The sequence below is a fragment of the Mixophyes fleayi genome, chromosome 1, assembly GCF_038048845.1.
Source record: "Mixophyes fleayi isolate aMixFle1 chromosome 1, aMixFle1.hap1, whole genome shotgun sequence".
Classification (NCBI taxonomy): domain Eukaryota; kingdom Metazoa; phylum Chordata; class Amphibia; order Anura; family Limnodynastidae; genus Mixophyes; species Mixophyes fleayi.
In genome coordinates, this window is record NC_134402.1 from 188,786,782 (window position 1) to 188,807,648 (window position 20,867).

Consider the following 20,867-nt stretch of genomic DNA (forward strand, 5'->3'; position numbering starts at 1 on the left):
TTTCATTTTGCAAAGCTTTTTTTGTACTAAAATTTACAGAACATATGTGGCATATAGGGCCAGCTAGCCTCTATTAAGAAGGATGGAAGACAAGCTATGGGAAAAAAAAAAGGCAGAGAAACTGGGTGAAATTAAAAAAGAAGTCTATTAAGGCATGCATGGGAAAATGTGACATTAATGGAAGAAGGATGAATGATTATTGTTTATAAAGTACTAACATATTATATAGCACTGTATATTGAGTGGATAATTATACAAATTACATACATTGACATGAAACAGAAGATAAAGGTGGCCCTGCCAAAATGGGCTTTCAACCTGACAGATATGGGTTACAATTTATACATAATGTAGCAGAGAAACAATTGTAACTGCTGATGAGTAAAGTGTGTGATCACTGTAAAGCATATTAACCATTAATTTCAATGTAGTCACTGTAGTATGGTTAGAATGAGGATAGACAATGGAGGGTGGAGACCTGAACAATGAACTAGCCTCTCTATTATGTTTCTGATTGCATACAACTCCAAATACAATCAGTAACTTGACCAATCCATCTAGAAATAGGCAGCACGGTGGCTAAGTGGTTAGCACTTCTACCTTACAGCACTGAGGTCATGATTTCAGTTCCCGACTATGGCCTTATCTGTGAGGAGTTTTTCATGTTCTCCCCGTGTTTACACACTGTTTCTTCCCACACTCCAAAAATATACTGGTAGGTTAATTGGCTGCTAACAAATTGACCCTAGTCTGTCTGTGTGCGTGTGTTGGGGAATTTAGACTGTAAGCCCCAATGGGGCAGGGACTGATGTGAGTGAGTTCTCTGTACAGTGCTGCGGAATTAGCGGTGCTATATAAATAAATAGTAATAATAATAAAAAATAGTCTGTGAGGTAGAAAGTAGGCTTTCTACCTCACATATGGAAGTATGGAAAATATTAACATTTAATTATAAATGCTTGCAGGTAAAACCCTAAGGGATTTTGTAAGTGCACATAATGGCTTTAAAAAGTGTTATGGAAAGTTATTCAACCATTAAGCTATACCTCATTTTGCAGTGGTAAAGAAGATCCTATAGGGAATGTGTGTATGGCTATTGTTTTATGTTTGTGTTGCTTGAATAGTTTAAGGGAGTTGAATGCCTTATGCCAGTCTGATTCAGAAAATTCTCTTAATTCTACAGCAGCTGGGATGGAAATAGCGGCAGAGTCAGTCTGTTTGAAATGTGTTGGCTGCCCTTACAGTCTTCAAACCCCCATTGTTTTACCTTGCTTATTCGTGCTGTAAGGGGTGAATGATTGCGTTGCTGGGATCGGTCCATTTGGGTTTGAGCATCATTGCTATTCCCTTGTTGCCTGTAATAATGTCAGGTGTCTGTGATCTGTAGTGTATTATTGCCTGCCTGTTATTAACTCTGCTCGTTTTTGACCATTGTCTACCACCTGGCTCGACCTCTACTTTGTTATCCTTTTGCCTGCAAAACAGACCTCAGTTTGTTTGTTTACCTTGTCTGCTGCCCTTACTGGCTTCACCCAGGCTGCCACCCGCTCTTGGTATTATATTAATTTAACTTTTGTGGGGTAAGTCTCTCATTCTTTCTTTGTATTCACCCATTCTTAAACTTATACACAAGATCTGGGGGCAACTGCGTACTGGTGAGCACATGGCGCTATGGGAAATAGGGGCTGCTATAGGTGGACCAGTCCCTTTATCCCATTGAATAGGTAGGAAGTAATCAGATTTGTGCAGAAATATCTGATGAGATAGTCAGGGTTGAAGGACCTGGATAACAAAACTGTAAATTGGTGACCAAGATTTATTGGTGTCTAGGTTAAAAGGATGTTTGAGGAATTGGACTGCTGAGTGGGGGCAACAACTACTGCAATAGCCACGCGGATTCCTTTAATGATAAATTGATGTAAGCAGATTTGGGAGGATGGATTGGAGCCTCATGGCCATTATTTTAACAAAGATTTTGAAATCCAAATTTAAAAGATTTATGAGTCTGAATCTTTGCTAGGTTTGCCAAACACATCGCTGTTACACTGCAGGGCAATGATAATATAACAGAAGGCACAATGGGAGTTGCAATAAAGTATGTTTTTTGTTTGAGGAGCAAAAATTATTATTATTTTTATTACGGGGGACAGTTTATTTTAAGAATAAATTAGTGGCCCAAATTTTAATTATAGATCATATGTAAGGATTCTTTTTATTTTATTTTATTTTATTACAGTGGCTTACTATTTAATCACCAATGGGCCAATAATTATATTTGTATGATGTGGCAACACTTATAAAAATATTTCCAGATGGGGTCACCATTTAAAGCAAATTTTTGTTGCACTACAAGACGCTGCATTTTATAGATGTGATTAGCAAACACATCAGCCATTGGGCTATGCAGGCTGAGGACTATAAAAAGGAACCCAAATGCCCCTTACTTTGAGGGTGGTTGAAAATGGTAGGAAAAGTCTTGTTGGGTGTTTTGAAGCAACATCTGATTTTTGGCGTCAGCACCAAAAGGGAGAGAGGAACATCCACAGCACCAGGGTCCTCTTCGGCTGCGCAGGCCACGTGTTTTTTTTTTTTTCTTTTTTGGTGTTTTGATGTGCGGTTGCACTCATCTACATGTATTTTTGTTTAATTGTAAGTGATTCTGGATATGGGTGTTGTTTCTAGTTTATGACACCTGTCATAGAGGGGTGATAGCACTTATATTTGGCCTGTAAAGGTCCACATTCATGTGCCTTTATACATCTGGCAGTGTGATTACCTAAGATTCAATGGTGGCTGCCTCCACAATGGCCTTCATTGCAGTTTTTGATGTTTCTTAGAAAATTGATTAAAAACATTAATAACCATTATCAGGACTAAAGCAGTTAGACGATTTTCATTAGACAAATGTTTCATAGCATTTGTTTCACCGCCATTACAACATAGGTGCGTTTACCTTCTAAGGAGTCATCCTCCATCTGGGTTTGCAACTGCCGGTGCTGATGGTGTCAGCTGTTGGGCAGAGGCTGTGTAGAGAAATGTTTGATGTTAATATATTTGTCAGATGCAAAACACATTCAGCACAAATTTTTTTTTCAAATGCTCAGACAATGTGCAGAAAAATCAAACATTTACATGCTGCAGGATTACTGTTTGAAGGATAAACATTTGCACCATTATACAGTACTCACCAGCTTTTGGGTAAGACAGTGGTCTGTTGGTGTTCCACACATTAATTCCCTCAAGGAACTCAATTGGGATGAGCTGCTTGAGATACTCCTCGTACGACATGTACATAGTCAGCAGAACGGGCCCATCATCAGTCCTTGCAGCTACTCGCCTTTCCTCTGCCATCTTCTCTTTCACTCTACATTTGCTGTCAGATTCTTTTTCTGCAGTTCTCTATTGTTCTCTTTATGGGGCCCACCGCATTCACAGTGTCACATAATTGTGACCACAGGTGCTTCTTACTTGCAAAAGTGGTCTTTGCAGCAAGGCTCCCCAAAATCATCTCATACACAGGGACTAGATTGTGTATGATGACACAATTCTCTGCAAAACTAAAGCACACAGATTGCGCCAGGATTCAGTTTTGCCCACAGAAGGGAATGCCTCGCCTCACCTCCTAGCTCATCTCTCTCCTCCCCCTTCCCCCACTCTCACTAGCCTCCTCACCTCTCCTGCCTCTCACCATCCTGACAAACACAAAACACACAGGACAAAGACAGACAAAAAACAAATGCACTCCCAAACCAAGGGTAGGGGAAATACAGTAAACAACAAAAATAAACACCAAAAAAAAAAACAACCCACATACAATAATACAAACAAGGGCAACTAAACAAAAGAAGACTGACCCCCCCCCTCCCCCACAAAGCTCACTTTCCACACACTAAACTCTCTCCTACTCTGTTACCTGCTCTCTCCATGCTCCCAAAATCCCTATAAACTAAAATAAGGGAGTAGCTTGCTTTTTATGTTGGTGAGGTCAAAATTGTGTGAGTTTTGCATGTAAAACTTGCAACCAATCAGAAATAGTATTGGATTGAAAATGGTGATTTTCAGCTAAACACGGGCGTGTTTAAATCGCTGCAAATCAGACTACAAATCACTACTTAATACATATGGCAACTTGGGGACTCAAATCGCTGGTTATCTCTCTTGAATTTTGCCCATTTTTAGATCGCTGTAAAAATCGCAGCTTGATACATTTACCCCCTGGTGTTCAATATTATCATGGATGTATTCCTTCCATTTACCATTTATGTATGCACGGAAGACAATTTAATTGCTTAAATGTGTAAGGAACTGTCAAGGATGGGAGGTTGGTGCAATCAATTGAAAACAAATCTATATGGATAAGTAAGTGTGATCTGAGGTGATTGTCACCTACATTGGTCATTTGAATTTGGGAGATTGTCTGCCAATAAACTGTAAACAGTTCTTGATAAGGAGCTGCACTACTGAACGAAAAGTACAAGATCTGTCTGAGTCTGTTAGAGTTTTTGAATAGAGATTTGCTCTTGCAGAGGGAATAGAATGATGATGATGTTGGAGATTTGTCTATAACTGGATTATCTACCTTGTTAATGTGCTCCTGCGCCAATTATGAGATGTGGGTTGTCTCTTTGGTCTATAAATTGTCAGAAATGACAAAAAAAAAAAAATATTGTAGCAAAGTATTAGGAGCTTAGATTTTAAGAAGATTGTACTAGATGAAACTGGCCCCAGGTCAAGGATTATGTTCTGAATGGTGCATTATAAATGTGTCCCAGGAGGAAAGCTATGCAGCAACCCACCATTGTTTGTTTTTTTAAGAGTAATGAAAGGAAAGGAGCATAAACTCTAACAAAAGGGGAGGAGGTGGGCAGATAATAGGGGAGCGAGGGAGGGAGTTGAGAAAGGTTTGCTTCAAAACTGATAAAAAGTGAGTGTGCAGGTAGAGGGTATATTAAGGTGGATTCTAAATTGACTGGTTATGGAAGGAAGCTCAAGGCGCATAAACTTTATGAAAGGTAATGGATGAGTTTTTTACAATGTTAATCATAAGCAATTGGTATGTTTGCCATACCTTGCCATTCTCAAGATGGGCCCTTTTTCATGATGCTGTTGTCTGCATTTAGCAGCACTAATAATGTATCTGATTAATTTATGTTTTTAGGGACATCTGAAATTGGTTAAGGAAGAAATACACTATATGGACAAAAGTGTTTAACCACACCTGTTAATTATTGAATTGAGGCGTTTCAATCAGACCAGAGGTGTATAAAATCAATCACCTAGCCATGCAGTCTCCATTTGCAAACATTTGTGATATAAAATGGGTCATTGTGAAGAGCTCAGTGACTTCAAGCATGGTACTGTGATAGGATGCCACCTTTACAGCAAGACGGTTTGTGAAATTTTATCCCTGCTGGATATTAGACGTCAACTGTAAGTGATATTATTAGAAAGTGGAAGCTTTTAGGACCAACAGCAACTTAGCCACTGAAAATCACAGAGCGGGGTCAACAACGGCTAAGCTACATGGTGCATAAAAGTTGCCAATGCTTTGCTGATTCCATAGCTGAAGAGTTCCAAACTTCCACTAGCATTAATGTAAGCACAAAAACTGTGGAGGAAGCTTAATGCAATGGGTTTCCATGGACGAGCAGCTGCATCCAAACATCATTCCACCAAGACCAATGCCAAGCATCTGATGGAGTGGTGTAAAGCACACCAACACTGGACTGTGGAGTGACGAATCGCATTTCTCCGGGTGGCAGTCAGATGGGTGAGTATGGGTTTGGCGGATGCCGGGAGAACCTGCCTGACTGCATTATGTCAATTGTGAAGTTTGGTGGAAGAGGGATAATGGTATGGGGCTTGTTTTTCAGTGTTTTGGCTAGGCCCATTATCTCCAGTGAAGGGGAATCTTAATGTTTCAGCATACCAAGTCATTTTGGACAATGCTATGCTTCCAACTTTGTGGCAACGGTTTAGGGAAGGCCCTTTTGTATTCCAACATGACTGTGCCCCAGTGCACAAAGCAAGACTACAAAGACATGGTTTTATAAGTTTGGTGTGGAAGAAATCGATTGGGCCGCACAGAGCCCTGTCTTCAACCCCATCAAACACACTTTAGATACACTGAAGCGGAGATTGCGAGCCAGGCCTTCTCGTCCAACATCAGTGCCTGACCTTATAAATGTTCTACAGAATGAATGGGCACTAATTCCTACAGAAATACTCCAACATCTTATGGAAAGCCTTCCAAGAAGAGTGGAAGCTGTAATTGCTGCAAAAGGAGGGACCAAATCCATATTAAAGTATATGTATTTGAATACAATGTCATTGCAGTCCCTGTTGGTGTAATGGTCAAGTGTCTGAATACTTTTGTCCATATAGTGTATGTATTTTGGAGTTTGTGTGATAGTTATGCCGATGGATATGAGATTGATATCAGTACAAAACAGCTGGAGTTTGGTTCTGCTCCATGAACTGTCCAGAAACGACACTGTTTGCCTGCAATTGCTCCAACATACATCAGGAATGTTTGGGGAAATGCAGTGAGCCTAGTTGAAAAATACTATCAATAGAAGAGTACCGTATTTCCCCATGCATAAGACGCACCTTTTTACCCCAAATTTTGGGTCTAAAAAAAAGGTGCGTCTTATACACTGCAAGCGCTACTTACCTGATTGAAGAAGTCGGCATCTGGTGTGAGGAGTCCCTGCTAATCAGCTCCAGCGTGTCCAGCATGTCCCCGTTACTTTGCAAAAGGACCTTCAGGTCCTGCAGGCGCCTCCCACAGTCTCGGCACTGTCAGTCACGTGACTGACCGTTCCGAGGACTACCGATTTTGGTTGTCTGACAAAAGCTGCACAGCGTTGATGACATTAGACAAGTCACGTAGACACGCTTGGGGCGTGTCTACGTGACTTGTCTCATCAACAAGACTGTGCAGTAGCGCTCATTTGGGTCTGAATGTGGGACTATTGTAAGCTGCTCTAGTGAATCTGGGACAACAAATTGCAGGCTCCTCTAGTATGCTCTGTGACAAATTGCAGGCTCCTCTAGTGTGCTCTGAGACAAATTGCAGGCTCCTCTAGTGTGATCTGTGACAAAAATTAAAAAGAGCCTTTTGATTCCTCCTGCTGCACATTGCATGCTGTAATAATAAAGCAGCAGTTTCAGCAGTGAAAAGGTTACAATACCATATCCCGTAATTACAGTACCGTATAAGATCAGTACCATTCCACGTTCTGCCCAGAAATGGTTCAGAAAAGATTTCCATACAGTGCTGATTTCAAATTAAAAGTGATCCAGTTTGCAAAACTGAATGGAAATCGTGCTGCTGAGCGTAAGTTTGGTCCGCCCCCAACTGAGAAAACAATCCACAGGTGCTTCTTACTTACGGGAAGAAGAAACCCTACTGAAAACGCCACGGCAGAAGAAGGCTATGAGAGGCAATACAGCAAAATGGCCTGATTTAGAGAGAGAATTGAAGATATGAATTGAAGAGCAAAGGGCAATTGGAATTCCTGTGTCCACAAAGATGGTTCAGCATGAGGCAAGAAGAATTGCTGATACAAATGAAGTTACTGACCTCAAAGGAGGACACAATTGGTGCTTCAGGTTCATGAAACGGAATGGACTAAGCATGCGTACACGCACCAGACTTGCCCAAAGGATGCCTGAAAGCTATGAGCAAAAGGTCCTTGAATTTCATCATTTTGTCACTCAATGGCGGAAGACACAGCAGTTTGAGTTGGGACAGATTGCAAATATGGACGAAGTCCCCCTTCAATTTGATGTCCCAAGTAAGAGAACTGTTGATAAGAAGGGGGTGAAAACTGTAATTGTGAAGACAAGTGGACATGAAAAGAGCCATTATACAGTTGTTCTAGCTTGTTGTGCTGACGGAACCAAGCTGCCTCCTATGCTGATTTTCAAACGCAAAACAATGCCAAAAGAAGTCATTCCTCGAGGAGTGATTGTCCACGTTCATGACAAGGGTTGGATGGATCAGAATGGGATGATCTGGTTTGAGAAAGTTTGGAGCAGGAGACCAGGAGCGCGCTTACGCAAACCTGCCCTATTGGTGCTTGATCAGTTCAGGGCACACAACACCAAAAACAAAGAAGATTGCTGCAGAGCAAAAAACAAAACTTGCCGTCATACCTGGAGGCTTGACATCCCAGCTCCAACCACTTGATGTCAGCATTAACAAACCCTTCAAAGCTACCATAAGAGGAATGGAACCAATGGATGAAGTCTTCTGGGGACAATTTGACACCAGCAGGAAGAGTGAAAAAGCCAACTATGTACCTGGGTGAAAAGATCCTGGGATAATATCAATATTGAGATCATTGTCAAGTCATTTAAGAAGTGTGGCATTTCAAATGCCTTAGATGGAACCGAGGACGAGGCAATATATGAAGACAGCGATTCGTCATCAAACACAGATGAGGACAAGATAATGGATGAAAGTTCTGACAGTGATGAGTAGTTTTATGATAAGTAAAACTTGAGTTCAATAACTATGTAATTCATCTTTTTTGTTTTTCATTTTGGGCCCCAAAATTAAGGTGCGTCTTATACATGGGGAAATACGGTAATTTATTTTATAGGAATTTTTTTTATGTAAATGTTTATTGCAGATTCATTACCATCATCACTATATAAGTTCAATTCCCGACCATGGCCTTATCTGTGAGGAGTTTGTATGTTCTCTCCGTGTTTGCATGGGTTTCTTCCAGGTGCTCCGGTTTCCTTCCACACTCCAAAAACATACTGGTAGGTTAATTGGCTGCTAACAAATTGACCCTAGTGTGTGTGTCTGCGGTTGTGTGTTAGGAAATTTAGACTGTAAGTCCCAATGGGGCAGGGACTGATGTGAGGTAGTTCTCTGTACAGTGCTGCGGAATTAGCGACGCTATATAAATAAATGGTGATGATATTTGTCACCGACATAGCTTATAGTCTAAGGTTACACAAACACAATTAGGTTAATATTGTCCGCAAACTCATGTCCCCAGTGCTGTGAGGCAGAAGTGCTCAGCACTGAGTGACTGATCCTAAATATTGTACCTCTTCACATTGCACATTGTAGTGTCAAAATAAGACTGACATAATTGAGAAGAATGAGACCAGGAGAGTTATGGTCTATAATTCTTAACTAATTGTAGATTTTGCACATAAAACAACTTCAGTGACGAAAACAAGCAATTTTACTTGATATAAATTTTCCTGAAGTACTCCATGGCAGCTGTAACTAATGAGTTAAACCTTAGTCAGCTGAGTAGGGAACATAGGTTCGCTGTAAAATATATATATATATATATATAAACAGATAACATGGGAGTGAATATTTGGACTGCCATGGAGTATTTAAGGAAATAAAATCAGTGAGTATAATTTGCTTATTTCCTCCTCAGAGTCCATGGCAGGTATAACAAATAGGATGTGCCCAAGCAATAACAGAGGGGTCCAAAAAAATTAAGCAAACACACTACGGCATGCAGAAGGTAATGTCTGAAGAGGATATGAAGCCAGCACCAGCGTGCTGCTCTGCATAGATCATTTGCTAAGGACTGTGCCCAATAGGTTGCTACCGTAAAATAACTTCTCAAATACATCTTGCAAGATGTATGGAGCCTTCCCTCGATGTGGACCTTCAAACACCAATCCTGTGTCCAGGCACATGCTAAGTGCCGAAAGCTGTACCTTCAATGTACTACTAAGGGCAAGGTCCTTCTGTAACTTTTCTTGAATGAAATTCAGCACCTGAGGTATGTTAACTAAAATTGGATTAATCAATCTTTATTTGCACCAAAGTGTGTTTTCCAAACTCTAATACACTATAGAAGAATTTTCCTTCTTGCTTGCAATAATACCTCAATCACCTTGTCAGAAATTACAGTGACCACTCCCTCTCCACACCATGAATTATAGAGTCTCCAGAGTCAGGTGAAAAATAGTACCCTTGATGTAGAAGATCCGGCCAGTGGTAGAGGCTAAGGTTGTGTTAGGACAGGAAAAAAAAAAAAAAAAAAAAAAAAAAAAAAGTGCTAAGTTATGTAGTATACAGAAAAAATAACCCAAGAATATAGGGGAGGGGTTTCCATGGAAGAGAATGGTGATATAACCCAAAAAGAGGACACAAACAATAGTTACGGAGATGGTTAACAATTAAAATAGGTAGTATATTAAAGACGATCCACCTATTGTGCCTATTCAGACTGTCCCTGGAATAATAGGTTTAGCTACACACTTTGTTGATTTGGTCAGGGTGTCCTTCTGCACAATCTAGCAACGCATACAGCCGACTGGGGAGAGTCTAGAGGCCAATGGGCTCAGGCAGTGAATGATCACCCTAGAGTTGGCAGACCTTTCAGGAATTAATTGTCCCAGGTATTTGAATCTACCATGCCTAATCAGACTCAATCAAGCCTTTGTCTTAAAATGCTATGTGAAAACAAACATCTTTACTACCCTACTTCCACCTCTGCTACTGCCTCTGCTCTTTTCCCACTATATTGTAAGCTGTCCCTCAAGCATATCCCCAGTTACCAATAAACCTAAATTATATAAGGCAGTGTTGGCTAACCTGTGGCACTCCAGGTGTTGTGAGATTACAAGCCCCAGCATGCTTTGCCAATATATAGTATCTTATTGCTGTAAGGGTATGCTGGGATTTGTAGTTTCACAAAACCTGGAGTGTCACAGGTTAGCCAACACTGATAAAAGGGATAATGGACACCTTAACTGTAAATTATGGTCACTTAGATTAAAAGTATGACCAAGCATGGGTAGAGAAATTGAAGACAACTCCTTTAAATCTGCACCATCAACTGGTTTAAAGCAGTAGTGCAGGACCTCTTCCCACCCTGGCCAAAGACTCGGTTGCTACCCGATGCAGCAGATTTTCCCAGGGTATTTGTTTACAGTCCCAACTAAGTGGGAGGACCAATTACCACCTGGAGCCAAGAGATCCATAGTATAGATTTCTTTTTCAGCTCACATACCCATTCTGTTGCAATTTATGTTGAACTCCAGCTGGGAGCAGCCCTGCACTACCACTATTTATTAAGTTGTATTGCAGCTTTATGCTCATTGCACGATACCATAAAACTAGGTCTGTAGTTGTGCTTTCATGCGCACTACTCACAATTGAGCAAATACATAGAGATAATTTTAAAATAAAAGGATCCTCCTCTTCAAAGACCAATATCTTCTTTGTAGATGCTGTGCACAGTAATTTACGTAAGTATGCCTAGAGTTTTGCCAAAGTTTAAAGTCTTGCAGAGCTAGATGGCAATGTTTGTGGAGGAGCAGAAGTCTGCAGTAGCCAATGGAAGGATATGGGTAGTGTGAGTGTGTTCCTTGCCAAGTATGTCAGATACCACGCTGTGCCTTGGTTTTTTTTTTTGGGGGGGGGGGGGGGGGGGGGGGAATACTACAAAAGAAAGTTTAATTTGCGGAGCAATATTATAAAAATGAGTTAGAGGTGAAAGTGCATTTTTAGGGGCTGGGTGGCAGGCATAGTGACAATTTTGCACCATCTGACAGAAATTGGGTTTAACTGTACTTTAAACATCCTGCACGATAATGGTGAAATACATTTCTAGGTGTACTGTAACATTGGGTAATAACAGGTTTCAAAACATAAAAAAAATAAAGACTGACCCTTTGTCACTTCCGTTATGAATTTAAATCATAAGTAATGGTTTTTGAACTTTTAACATGGCATTCACTTTTGTAAAAGTGGACCTTTCCACATTTAGGTGAACAGTAATGAGTTGTCTTGAAGGCAGAAAGTAGGTGTGCAACTGTAAGGTGGACATTGGTCTGATTTAAGATACATCATTAGAAAATTGTACATTTTATGGAAGCCAATTACTGTAAAGATATATATTCTGTACAGTTTTACACAAGTTGCATCTCATTTTCTTACTGCATCATACCTGTCTCTTGTGTGGCACTATGGCATGAGGGAAGATAGAATTGCACAGATTGGGCACTCAAAAAGCTTCAAAACAAGATGGGACTTTATTTCACTTCAGAGGTATATTAATATTGTAATTTGTATTACTCTACTAAAGTTAATATCCATGTATCACAGAACACACAAAAAAAAAAAACAAACGACAAGAGACATTAACACATTAAATCCAATATAATCGAATATTCACTTTACAAGGAAAATATAATGAAAGTCACAATTTTTTCTACCGTTGACAAAGACAAAAACAATAGGCATTCTTTCAAAATGGACATTAAGATTGCATGTGTATTGTATGTTTACAATCCTGCTTAATCAGATCAATATATAATGTAGTTCATTTAGATATGAAAATACAACTTAAATATTTATTTTAGAAAAAATAAAATAGGAGTTGTAAATTCCCAGAAAACACATACAGCTATATATGTATACAAGTAATCCCTTTGCAGCCCGGGAAATAACTGAAGTTCAATAAGGTTCTGTCCATATTTCATTCACTAGTTTATTAGGTAATTTCAGTTAATAAAATGGGTGGAAATATTTTCTAGTAAACAAAAAAAAATTTGAGATCATACCCAATAATGTAAGTGGAATCTTAAAGTGGCAATTTAAAATGTGGTTGAGTGATCAGTTTAAGAGATTATACTTTTGTATGGTATGACATACTAGAGATCCGATACAAACTTGATAAAATATGAACTATTATTTAATTAAATAATATACTTGTGGAACTACTTAATAACATTGTGCTCTGAGCACAATGTGCAGTAACCACATATTTGGTTTCTTTCTAAACTGTTGGAAAATGAAATAATCTGATAAGGTAGGTTACTGTATTGTTATTTAAAAAAAACAAAACAAAAAAAACAGAGGTTAAGAAAACCATGACCAATATCTAACCAAGAAATGAATCACTAAAACTCTACAGCTTTTAACAAATATCAGGACCTCTTAGAAACAAAGGGATTAGATACACTCAGCCAGCCATATGGCCAAATTTGGCACTTTACAAAGCATACACCAAGGACATAGATCATGGGACACCTGGCAAAGACTACCACCAAAATATAGTATTTAAGATTACGTTACAAGATAATATACATTTATTTATTTTTATAAAGAAAAGTATTTTTTTGATAGCAATGGTCTTATAATTGCTTCTGAAATTCCCAGACGTGAAAGGGTTAACCAGAAAGGCAACTACACAATCCCAAGGGAGGGTGTACAAGGCCACAGGTTCACATTCAGAGTACAGAAACAGTCCTGTTTTAGGAACGATGACATGGGTCATAGATCATGGTTTGTGTTTCCAACTACAAAAGGATAACAAGCCATTTTCAATATCAAAGCATATGCATTTCATTTAAAAAATACAGTTAAATGTTTTGTGCAAATAACCATACATTTCAAATACAGTAAGTGAAAAGAATATACTTCTACCAATTCCTGCTTGTATACTTTATCTACTATTGACAGTTTATTAATAATCTACTCCGTTGCACTCTAACTATCCAAACTATAGTACATTGTGCAGCTTTAGAAAAAATGGTGACCTCCACTTTGACAGACAGTATATCACCTGCTTCATTCAAACATTTACATTTAATAAAATGGGTATAGGAGGTTGGTTTAGAATGAAATGAGCCAACAGTGCTGTGGAAGCAAACTAGTCAAAACATACATATGAAAGCATTAACATAAAAGGAAAAGGGAATTGTGGAGAGGCAGGTTCAAATGTACTAAGGCACTGAATTGCTAAAAACTCGTTCTTTAATGCCATAGGGAGGTTGATGCTGGAGCCATAGTAGAGGCGCTGACACAGGCCAAGACAAAATTTATCGCGTTACAGATCCTCGGTCAAGGGGGTTTTGACAACAGTTTCTGTTGAAAAATTAAGAGGGAACACAAATAAAAATACAGAAATCCATGACTGGATTCTGAAGGCACCAGAGCCAAGACAAAAAGGGCCTACCCCACATTTAGAGCACTATTGTGTCTCACAGATAAAGGCAAACCCCCTTGTGCATTGCCTATAGGATGCTTTGGTATCTAATCTTAAGACAAAACAGTCATAAGTATACATATGACACTGTAAAATGACCCTATAATACACATTCATCGCCAACAGATAAACTGGCATCAAGCCAGAAAGTACATGATCATATTATGAAAGGTTTAACAAGCAAACATGAGATGAGAAAATAAGTCCTTCAGGATTTTGTTTTTTATGAAAAGGTATGAAGAAATGTGTAATTTTCTGAATATACTCTGCAAACTCTTACTAAAGAAATCGCCTGTTCTATAGAGTAACAGGAATTGCCATTTATATGTACAACACATCTGTAACCTTTTATACAACCACTAAAACCAGTTTCTCCACTTGTGGAACATACCTTGCATGTACTCGCACTCCATGTTGTTGTCTAATGCACAGTGTGATTTGGCAAATAAAAGCAGCCAAGTTCAGGGATATACACATATACACAGTGAGGTAATGGAGCCACAGTGTCTACCTAACAGCGTGCGTGCCAAGTTATACTGTGAGAAGGGAAGGCTTGAGCCACACTCAAAAATCTGAAAATTAACATTAAAAAAAAAAAAAAAAAAAAAAAACCACCCCAAAGGGGTTTCTTTCTTTAAATTCCCAACCCAAATATTTTATTTTAAAAAGTTTAGCACAATATAGAGAATGGGTCAGAATGTGGCACGTATGGCTGCAGTGAGATTGTCAGATGTGCATTAATTTCACATTTGCCCCATGCCATTCTCCTTTCTTCAAAATATTAACATTGAATGTCGGTGAAATAGTGGAAGTGTTCCAAAATAAGTGAACACTATACATAAAAGTTCTACAACGTGGCGTGTGGCGTGCAGGCACTAGTTTCATGGAGTTCTTGTTTGAAGGCAAACCGCCTCAAAAGTGAGGAGAGATCCCATTACAGGGAGCAGTAAGGCGTAGAGGACTCTTGTTTCCTACATTTCCTGCATAGAGCTGTTGAGATCCACACGCTCTCTTTTGACAAGAGGCTCACCAGAGACCCGAACATCTCCATCTGTGTCACTTCCCAGCTCGCTGATGTCATCTGTACAAGTGGGAACAACACAAAATGAATGTTTGTGTTTCCAGTTAACTGAATTAATGATTATAAACAAATACAGACTGTTCGTTTCACAAACTAGTCCAGCATATCAGTGTTATTAAGCAGGTAATATGCCTTACTTACAGTAGTTTAATGCTTCGCAAACTGTCAACAAATTATTGTGCAATTAGAAATGTGCCTCATAAGAAAGGATGCAAATACTTGTTAGTTTTGCAATGTCTAATTGCTTCTAACCAACGTATGTTTTATAATGGTGGCACACTTGTCATTACAAAAACTTATATGCTTTCTGGCTAATCTGTAAACGTATCTAAGGACAAAAAACAACCTATTAAAAGAAACATGGTACAACATAGCATTGGGCAGCTCTGTAAATTTACTCTGCAAGAATAAAAAAAAAAAAAAACAACACTCGACTAGATTTGTTTTTGTAGGTTACGAAATGCATTGAGAATACATACAATGAAGTGGACTACATTAGTACAGTGGTTGTTTACTTTATTGTGGCTGAAAATGATTTAGGATTACAATGATCAAAAATTTCCAAAAGTGCATTTGTGGCCCTTGTTGGTTGTTTTTCCTTTTTTTTTTTTTTTTTAAATTGGTTTCATAAAAACCAACAACTTTATTGCGTTGCAAGACTGAACATGACCAAACGTTACATCATTTTTTTTTAATTAGGGAACTCACCTTTATCCATTAGCACAGGTGACATTGAAGACAGGTCACTAAACTAGAGAGAGGAAAAAAAAAAAAATTATACACAATACATAAAATATGTAGGTGGGTTAAACTAAAGTGTTTGGAGAGCTATAACAATTTGCTCAAAAATGTCTCTTAAGAGAATGCATCTTATAAAGATCAAAACAGCATATTTTCTTGAACAGACTTCTCACTTGGGAGATTAAACTAAATGTGCATCTAGGTTTGCAGGGAAGCGGAAAAAGATAAAAGGGCCACTGTGTAGAAGTGTGAAGCTCATATGAAAAGTCCAACCTCCTACCACTTTAAGCCATATATTGAGCATTATGCAAAGCAAAAAAACAAACATTGAAATAATAGTGGTGGATCTAACTTAATCATGAGAGCATGGCGACGTCAAGTCTGTTCTGCGTTTGTTCTTTTAAAATTGAAATGCACTTCAACTGGACTCGCAACTGTAAGGAGCAAAACATACCCCATTAAAAGTATAGGACGAGACCCCATTCCTGCCAGTGCTGAGCAAATGCAACATTTAAGTTCTTCCGAAATGGAAAAGTCATTCTAGCATTGCACTTCTCAAAACTAGCTATACCAGTACCTACAATGAACACCTTTACTGTCTAACTCCTCCCCTTAGCTTGTGCAAAATAGCTGCTCCTCCCATGTGGTTTGGTGTAAAGATATCCAAGCACAAAATAAGGAGTTTTATAGCGGAGGACCAGTGTTTGTTAGCTTTTCTTACAGAACTGTTCAGTTACCTGATCACAAACTAACAAAATAAAAGATTGATAGAAAGTGGAGATTTAAAATCCGTAATCTAAGCATTTTATGTTTAATACATCAGTTTGCATCTGCAAACTGTACTTAGAGTGGGACAATGTTTTAGAGGTGCTTGTAAAGTAATACTCCAAGAATAACCTGTATAGAATAGAGAAAGCTCTGGATTGTACAAGTCATTAATCTTACCTCTCCCATCACTGCTATGGGCGTTTCTCCCGTTGCCTGAGCCACTCTGTGTTCTACCAAATAGAACATATACTCATCATAAAGCAATCGGATTAGGTGAAAGGATCCAAAACTGGCAGCACTGCGCAGGGTGAGATCCCGAATAACCATAGAGCTGTGGAAGAGAAAAAATAAATAAAGAGCGTGCATTAGATTTAATTTTAACACAGCTGATGCAGTCCTACAGCAGCAAATAGAAATGTAGGATTTGACAGTAGAAAAAAAAACACTACATTTCTATTATGCCCCTTTTTGGTGTGTGTTTTATATTTTGAAATGTACTTTTGTGTTTTTAGATATTAATAGGTATGTAAAATACAAAAGGATGCAAAGTTGAGAGAGTACCCTGATCTCACAACTTTTGCCAACAATAAAAATATTGATCCTAATTAAAACACAAGATACACACACTTATTATTTAAACACAAAGAAAGAGTCTAACACTTTAAAGCAGGATTGTCCAACCTGCGGACCTCCAGATGTTGTGAAACTACAAGTCCCAACATACCGTTCCAGCTATCAACAGGTTGTCTACTGGCAAAGCATGCTGGGGCTTGTAGTTTCACAACACCTGGAGGGCCGCAGGTTGGACAGGCCTGCTTTAAAGAGAGAATTCTTGAATTCAATTGAGAGTAAAGCAAATGCACTCATCTAACCTGTAGAATGACCACTTAAGCAGGAACTGCCTGGCAGCCTTTGGGAAGCTGGGACTCCCTTCATGTGGCTTTAGCACTTGGGTGACCACATTATCCAACCAATTTGCCCACTGGTCTAAAGAACTTTGTTGTTGAAGAGTCAACTTGAAGTCTTGCTCCAGTTTTTGGACCATGCCTTCCTCGCATTGACATACCCAGGATGCTTGCTCCTGTCGACCACAACAAAAACGAACAACCATTAGAAAACCAAAAAGTAATTTACAGCAGAAACCAAAGTGGATATTTCCCACTGTATTTCAGGATTTTAACATTTTGCTTATTTACCTGAACATTGGCAAAGTCCACACGATTGAGATCACTAAGCATCTGATTAATTTGGGATGTATTCTGCAAGACAGCCCGGGCTGCTTGTGCCAAATGGTTTAAGGATGTGTATCGGCGCAATGTCTGGGCAAATGCACTGACAACCCCAACCTACAAACAGAGCTAGAGTTAAGAGTCGAAAACAAATCAGCTGTATGTTCATTAAATCAGTTTTGAGGAGAGAGGACACTTCTTGCCAATACAGAGGTACACAGACATGGGGTATTGTCCTATACTTTTGAACTGCAAAATGTGTCCCATTAGAGTATCACATTTATAGGTGCACTTTGCCTAAAGAGGCAAAACAGACAAAATAAAAAAAAAACAAAAACCTGCAAACTGAACAAAAAATGTCCCCTCACTCAAGTCATAAGGAGTTTTGTACTTAAACTAAATCAATTTCTCTGATTCCGTCTGTGGGACACTTACCGTGGGTATAGAGCGGATTCCCAGCTCGTGAACCAGCTCAATACCCATGGTAGCTTTGTCCCCCAGATTGAATGAAAGAAATAAAGGTTTAAATCGGGAAGTATTTTCAAAGGTGAAAAACAAAAACAGAGTTACATTTTATGAAATGGATGAAAAGTTTTCCTGCCTGCCCACAAATCTAAGCACACCAGTACACAACTACAATGTTTGCAGTGTGCATCCAGCATGCTTTGGAAATGAAGTCCATTGTGAGCAGATGACTCAGGTTTTTGGGTTACCTTTGCTTGGACAATTTGCTGTGGAAAGTCAATCATTGCATTTGTCAGCCACCCCTCCAGACTCTTTGCAAAATTCCGGATAGCCTGTGTAAGAGTGCCTGATAGAGAGAACGTGGAAAGGTGAACTATACATTGCAGAACAATGGAGTAGAAGGCACTTTGAATAAGGTGTATCAATTTGCAACTACTTACTCCTATTCAAACAAATTGTAAATATAAACCGCAAAAAAACAAAAAAAAAAAAAACAATTAAGTAATCTAAATCACAGTAACACTGCTTACAAACTAGGAGACTGACAAGGTTGGAGGTTTATTGGTCACGTAAATGATTTTTTTTTTTTTCCCACAAAAACACCTAATTTTTTACATCTAATTACAGGCCATGTTTAAGGAATGCACAAGAACAACAACCATATACAAAGATAGCAAGATTATTATTACAATCTGACCTTGATCTGTGCAGCAAACAGAAAAACAAAATTGGGACACAACACTGCAACACAAGATCTTGTTATTAAATTCTCACATTTAAGCCATAGATAGCTTAGAGAGTAAACCAGTCAAGTTGATCAAAATGCAAATATACAAAAAAGTTGATCCATGCAAGTATTTGCCACCTTGTAACGGTCACAAATATCTATGCAAATGTTCAATCCCATGACAGAGCTTAAGATATTGAGCTGTGGCCTGTAGCGTTCTACAATAAACTAATAGACAGGAATTGTATGATGCACGTCCTAACTTCCATTAAATGGCTCCAGATTAATGTTTCAGTTAACTTCATTTCCTGGCAAACAAACTATGATAGATTATTATTATGAAAGGGCAAATGTTTGGTTGCTATGGGCTACTGCACAATCATTTGCTAAAGCCAACTGCTGATTAGAGTGCAGTCTAAAGATCCCCAGAAATCATACAAATTTGTTTAGTATGTACAATAGCACCACCTTGTGTTCAAATGATTATAGTTCTTCCTTTTGTGTCTAGTGATAAGCTCACAGAATTGGTGCCAAAATATAGATTTAGTAGTCTCTGAGGTAGATAAGTGTCAGTTTACAGTTTCATCCAGAGTTAGCAATCACAGTCAGAACTAAATTTGTTTAATAGGGAATAAACTGACAAATCTACAGTTATGAACCCATTGAAAGAAAAAAAGTGGTGGCATAATGCAGGGTTCACAAAAGAGACATAACATGCAAGTGCACTGACTGCAAGTGCAGATCAAGTTCCATACTAGCTATATGTACTTATGTACATGCTTTAGCATTTGCCTGTGTGTGACTGCCGAGTAACCTCCAATCAATCATATCCTCGCTTACGTGGCACTATTAAGAGTCATAAGTACAGCTCTACCATGGACATATATTTATTTTTGTGAGCACATGGAAGCTACAGAAATCATTCAACAGCATCCATGCAAATAGCCTCTGGGGCGCTCAATAATCTCTGCTGCAAGGAGCAACATGTCTGCAAGAAACGGAGATATCCGGAGCCACATTGTTATTTGCTTGTGAAGTACATGCCATAAGTAGTCCATTAGAAAATGGGTAAGGGTGTAAAGGTGGTTAATGGAACTCCAACTGGCAGCAAGTATATTATAATGTAACTTGAAAGGTGCTTCCCAAGCAAATATAAAAAGGTGTAATTTATATTCAATTTTAAAGATTACCCCTGTACCCAAATCTTTAAAATATTTGTTAGGATAATAATGGCAAACGCTGCCATGGTCCTGTGAGCTTGTCTTTGAAAAACTTAAAAGTAGTAAACAAGACCACATTATATAGACATTAGAAGTGCAGTTGTTGGTTTTACTCACTGGGGACAGGTCGCAGGACATCTGGGATGAGAATTTCCACTAGGGCTTGATACAAGATGTGGTCACAGCCCCTCATCCACCTCATAATGGGTTCATATTTACAAAGAACCATCAGTTTGTCCTTCGGGATGACCGCCTCTTGCTCCTCCTCACTGCGTTACAAGAGAAGGCATCAATCACTGCTCACACTGACCTATTACTGGAGCATGTTTTAGACCATTCCGGGCAGCAACTAAAGCATGTTCAAAACAAATATCATGCTAGATTAGCCTGCTCATTTAGGAAGAGGTCTGCCACTTATGCATCAAGTTACCCATCTGCTGTCGAAAAAGCCATCACTGGCTAAGCTTCCTGTGTTCTAAACAAAGTATCTTTTGTGCATCACTTGCAGTCTTAGTCATTCTAAGAAGGAGCCAATTCTATATCTCGCAGTGGTTGCTTGTGATCATGAGTTTGTGTAGTTTTCAACTAAGTGCTCCGGTTTATTCACAAAGCCCTAACACACACTGGTAGGTAAACTGGCTGCTGACA

The 20,867-nt window shown here is 38.9% G+C and overlaps 1 protein-coding gene across 3 annotated transcripts in view; it reads right to left on the reverse strand.

Annotated features, from left to right (window-relative positions):
• Positions 1-12,011: 12,011 nt before the first annotated feature.
• RFX2 (regulatory factor X2) overlaps positions 12,012-20,867 on the reverse strand; it is a 35,470-nt gene continuing 26,614 nt past the window's right edge. For all 3 annotated transcript variants that reach the window (XM_075204664.1, XM_075204663.1, XM_075204662.1), the window contains 7 exons: positions 20,337-20,488; positions 18,521-18,618; positions 17,775-17,924; positions 17,451-17,659; positions 16,756-16,909; positions 15,778-15,820; positions 12,012-15,069 (listed from right to left, as the gene is read on the reverse strand). In XM_075204664.1, the coding sequence (XP_075060765.1) occupies positions 14,960-15,069; positions 15,778-15,820; positions 16,756-16,909; positions 17,451-17,659; positions 17,775-17,924; positions 18,521-18,618; positions 20,337-20,488 (916 nt within the window). In that variant the 3' untranslated portion in view covers positions 12,012-14,959. The remainder of the gene's footprint in view (positions 15,070-15,777; positions 15,821-16,755; positions 16,910-17,450; positions 17,660-17,774; positions 17,925-18,520; positions 18,619-20,336; positions 20,489-20,867) is intronic.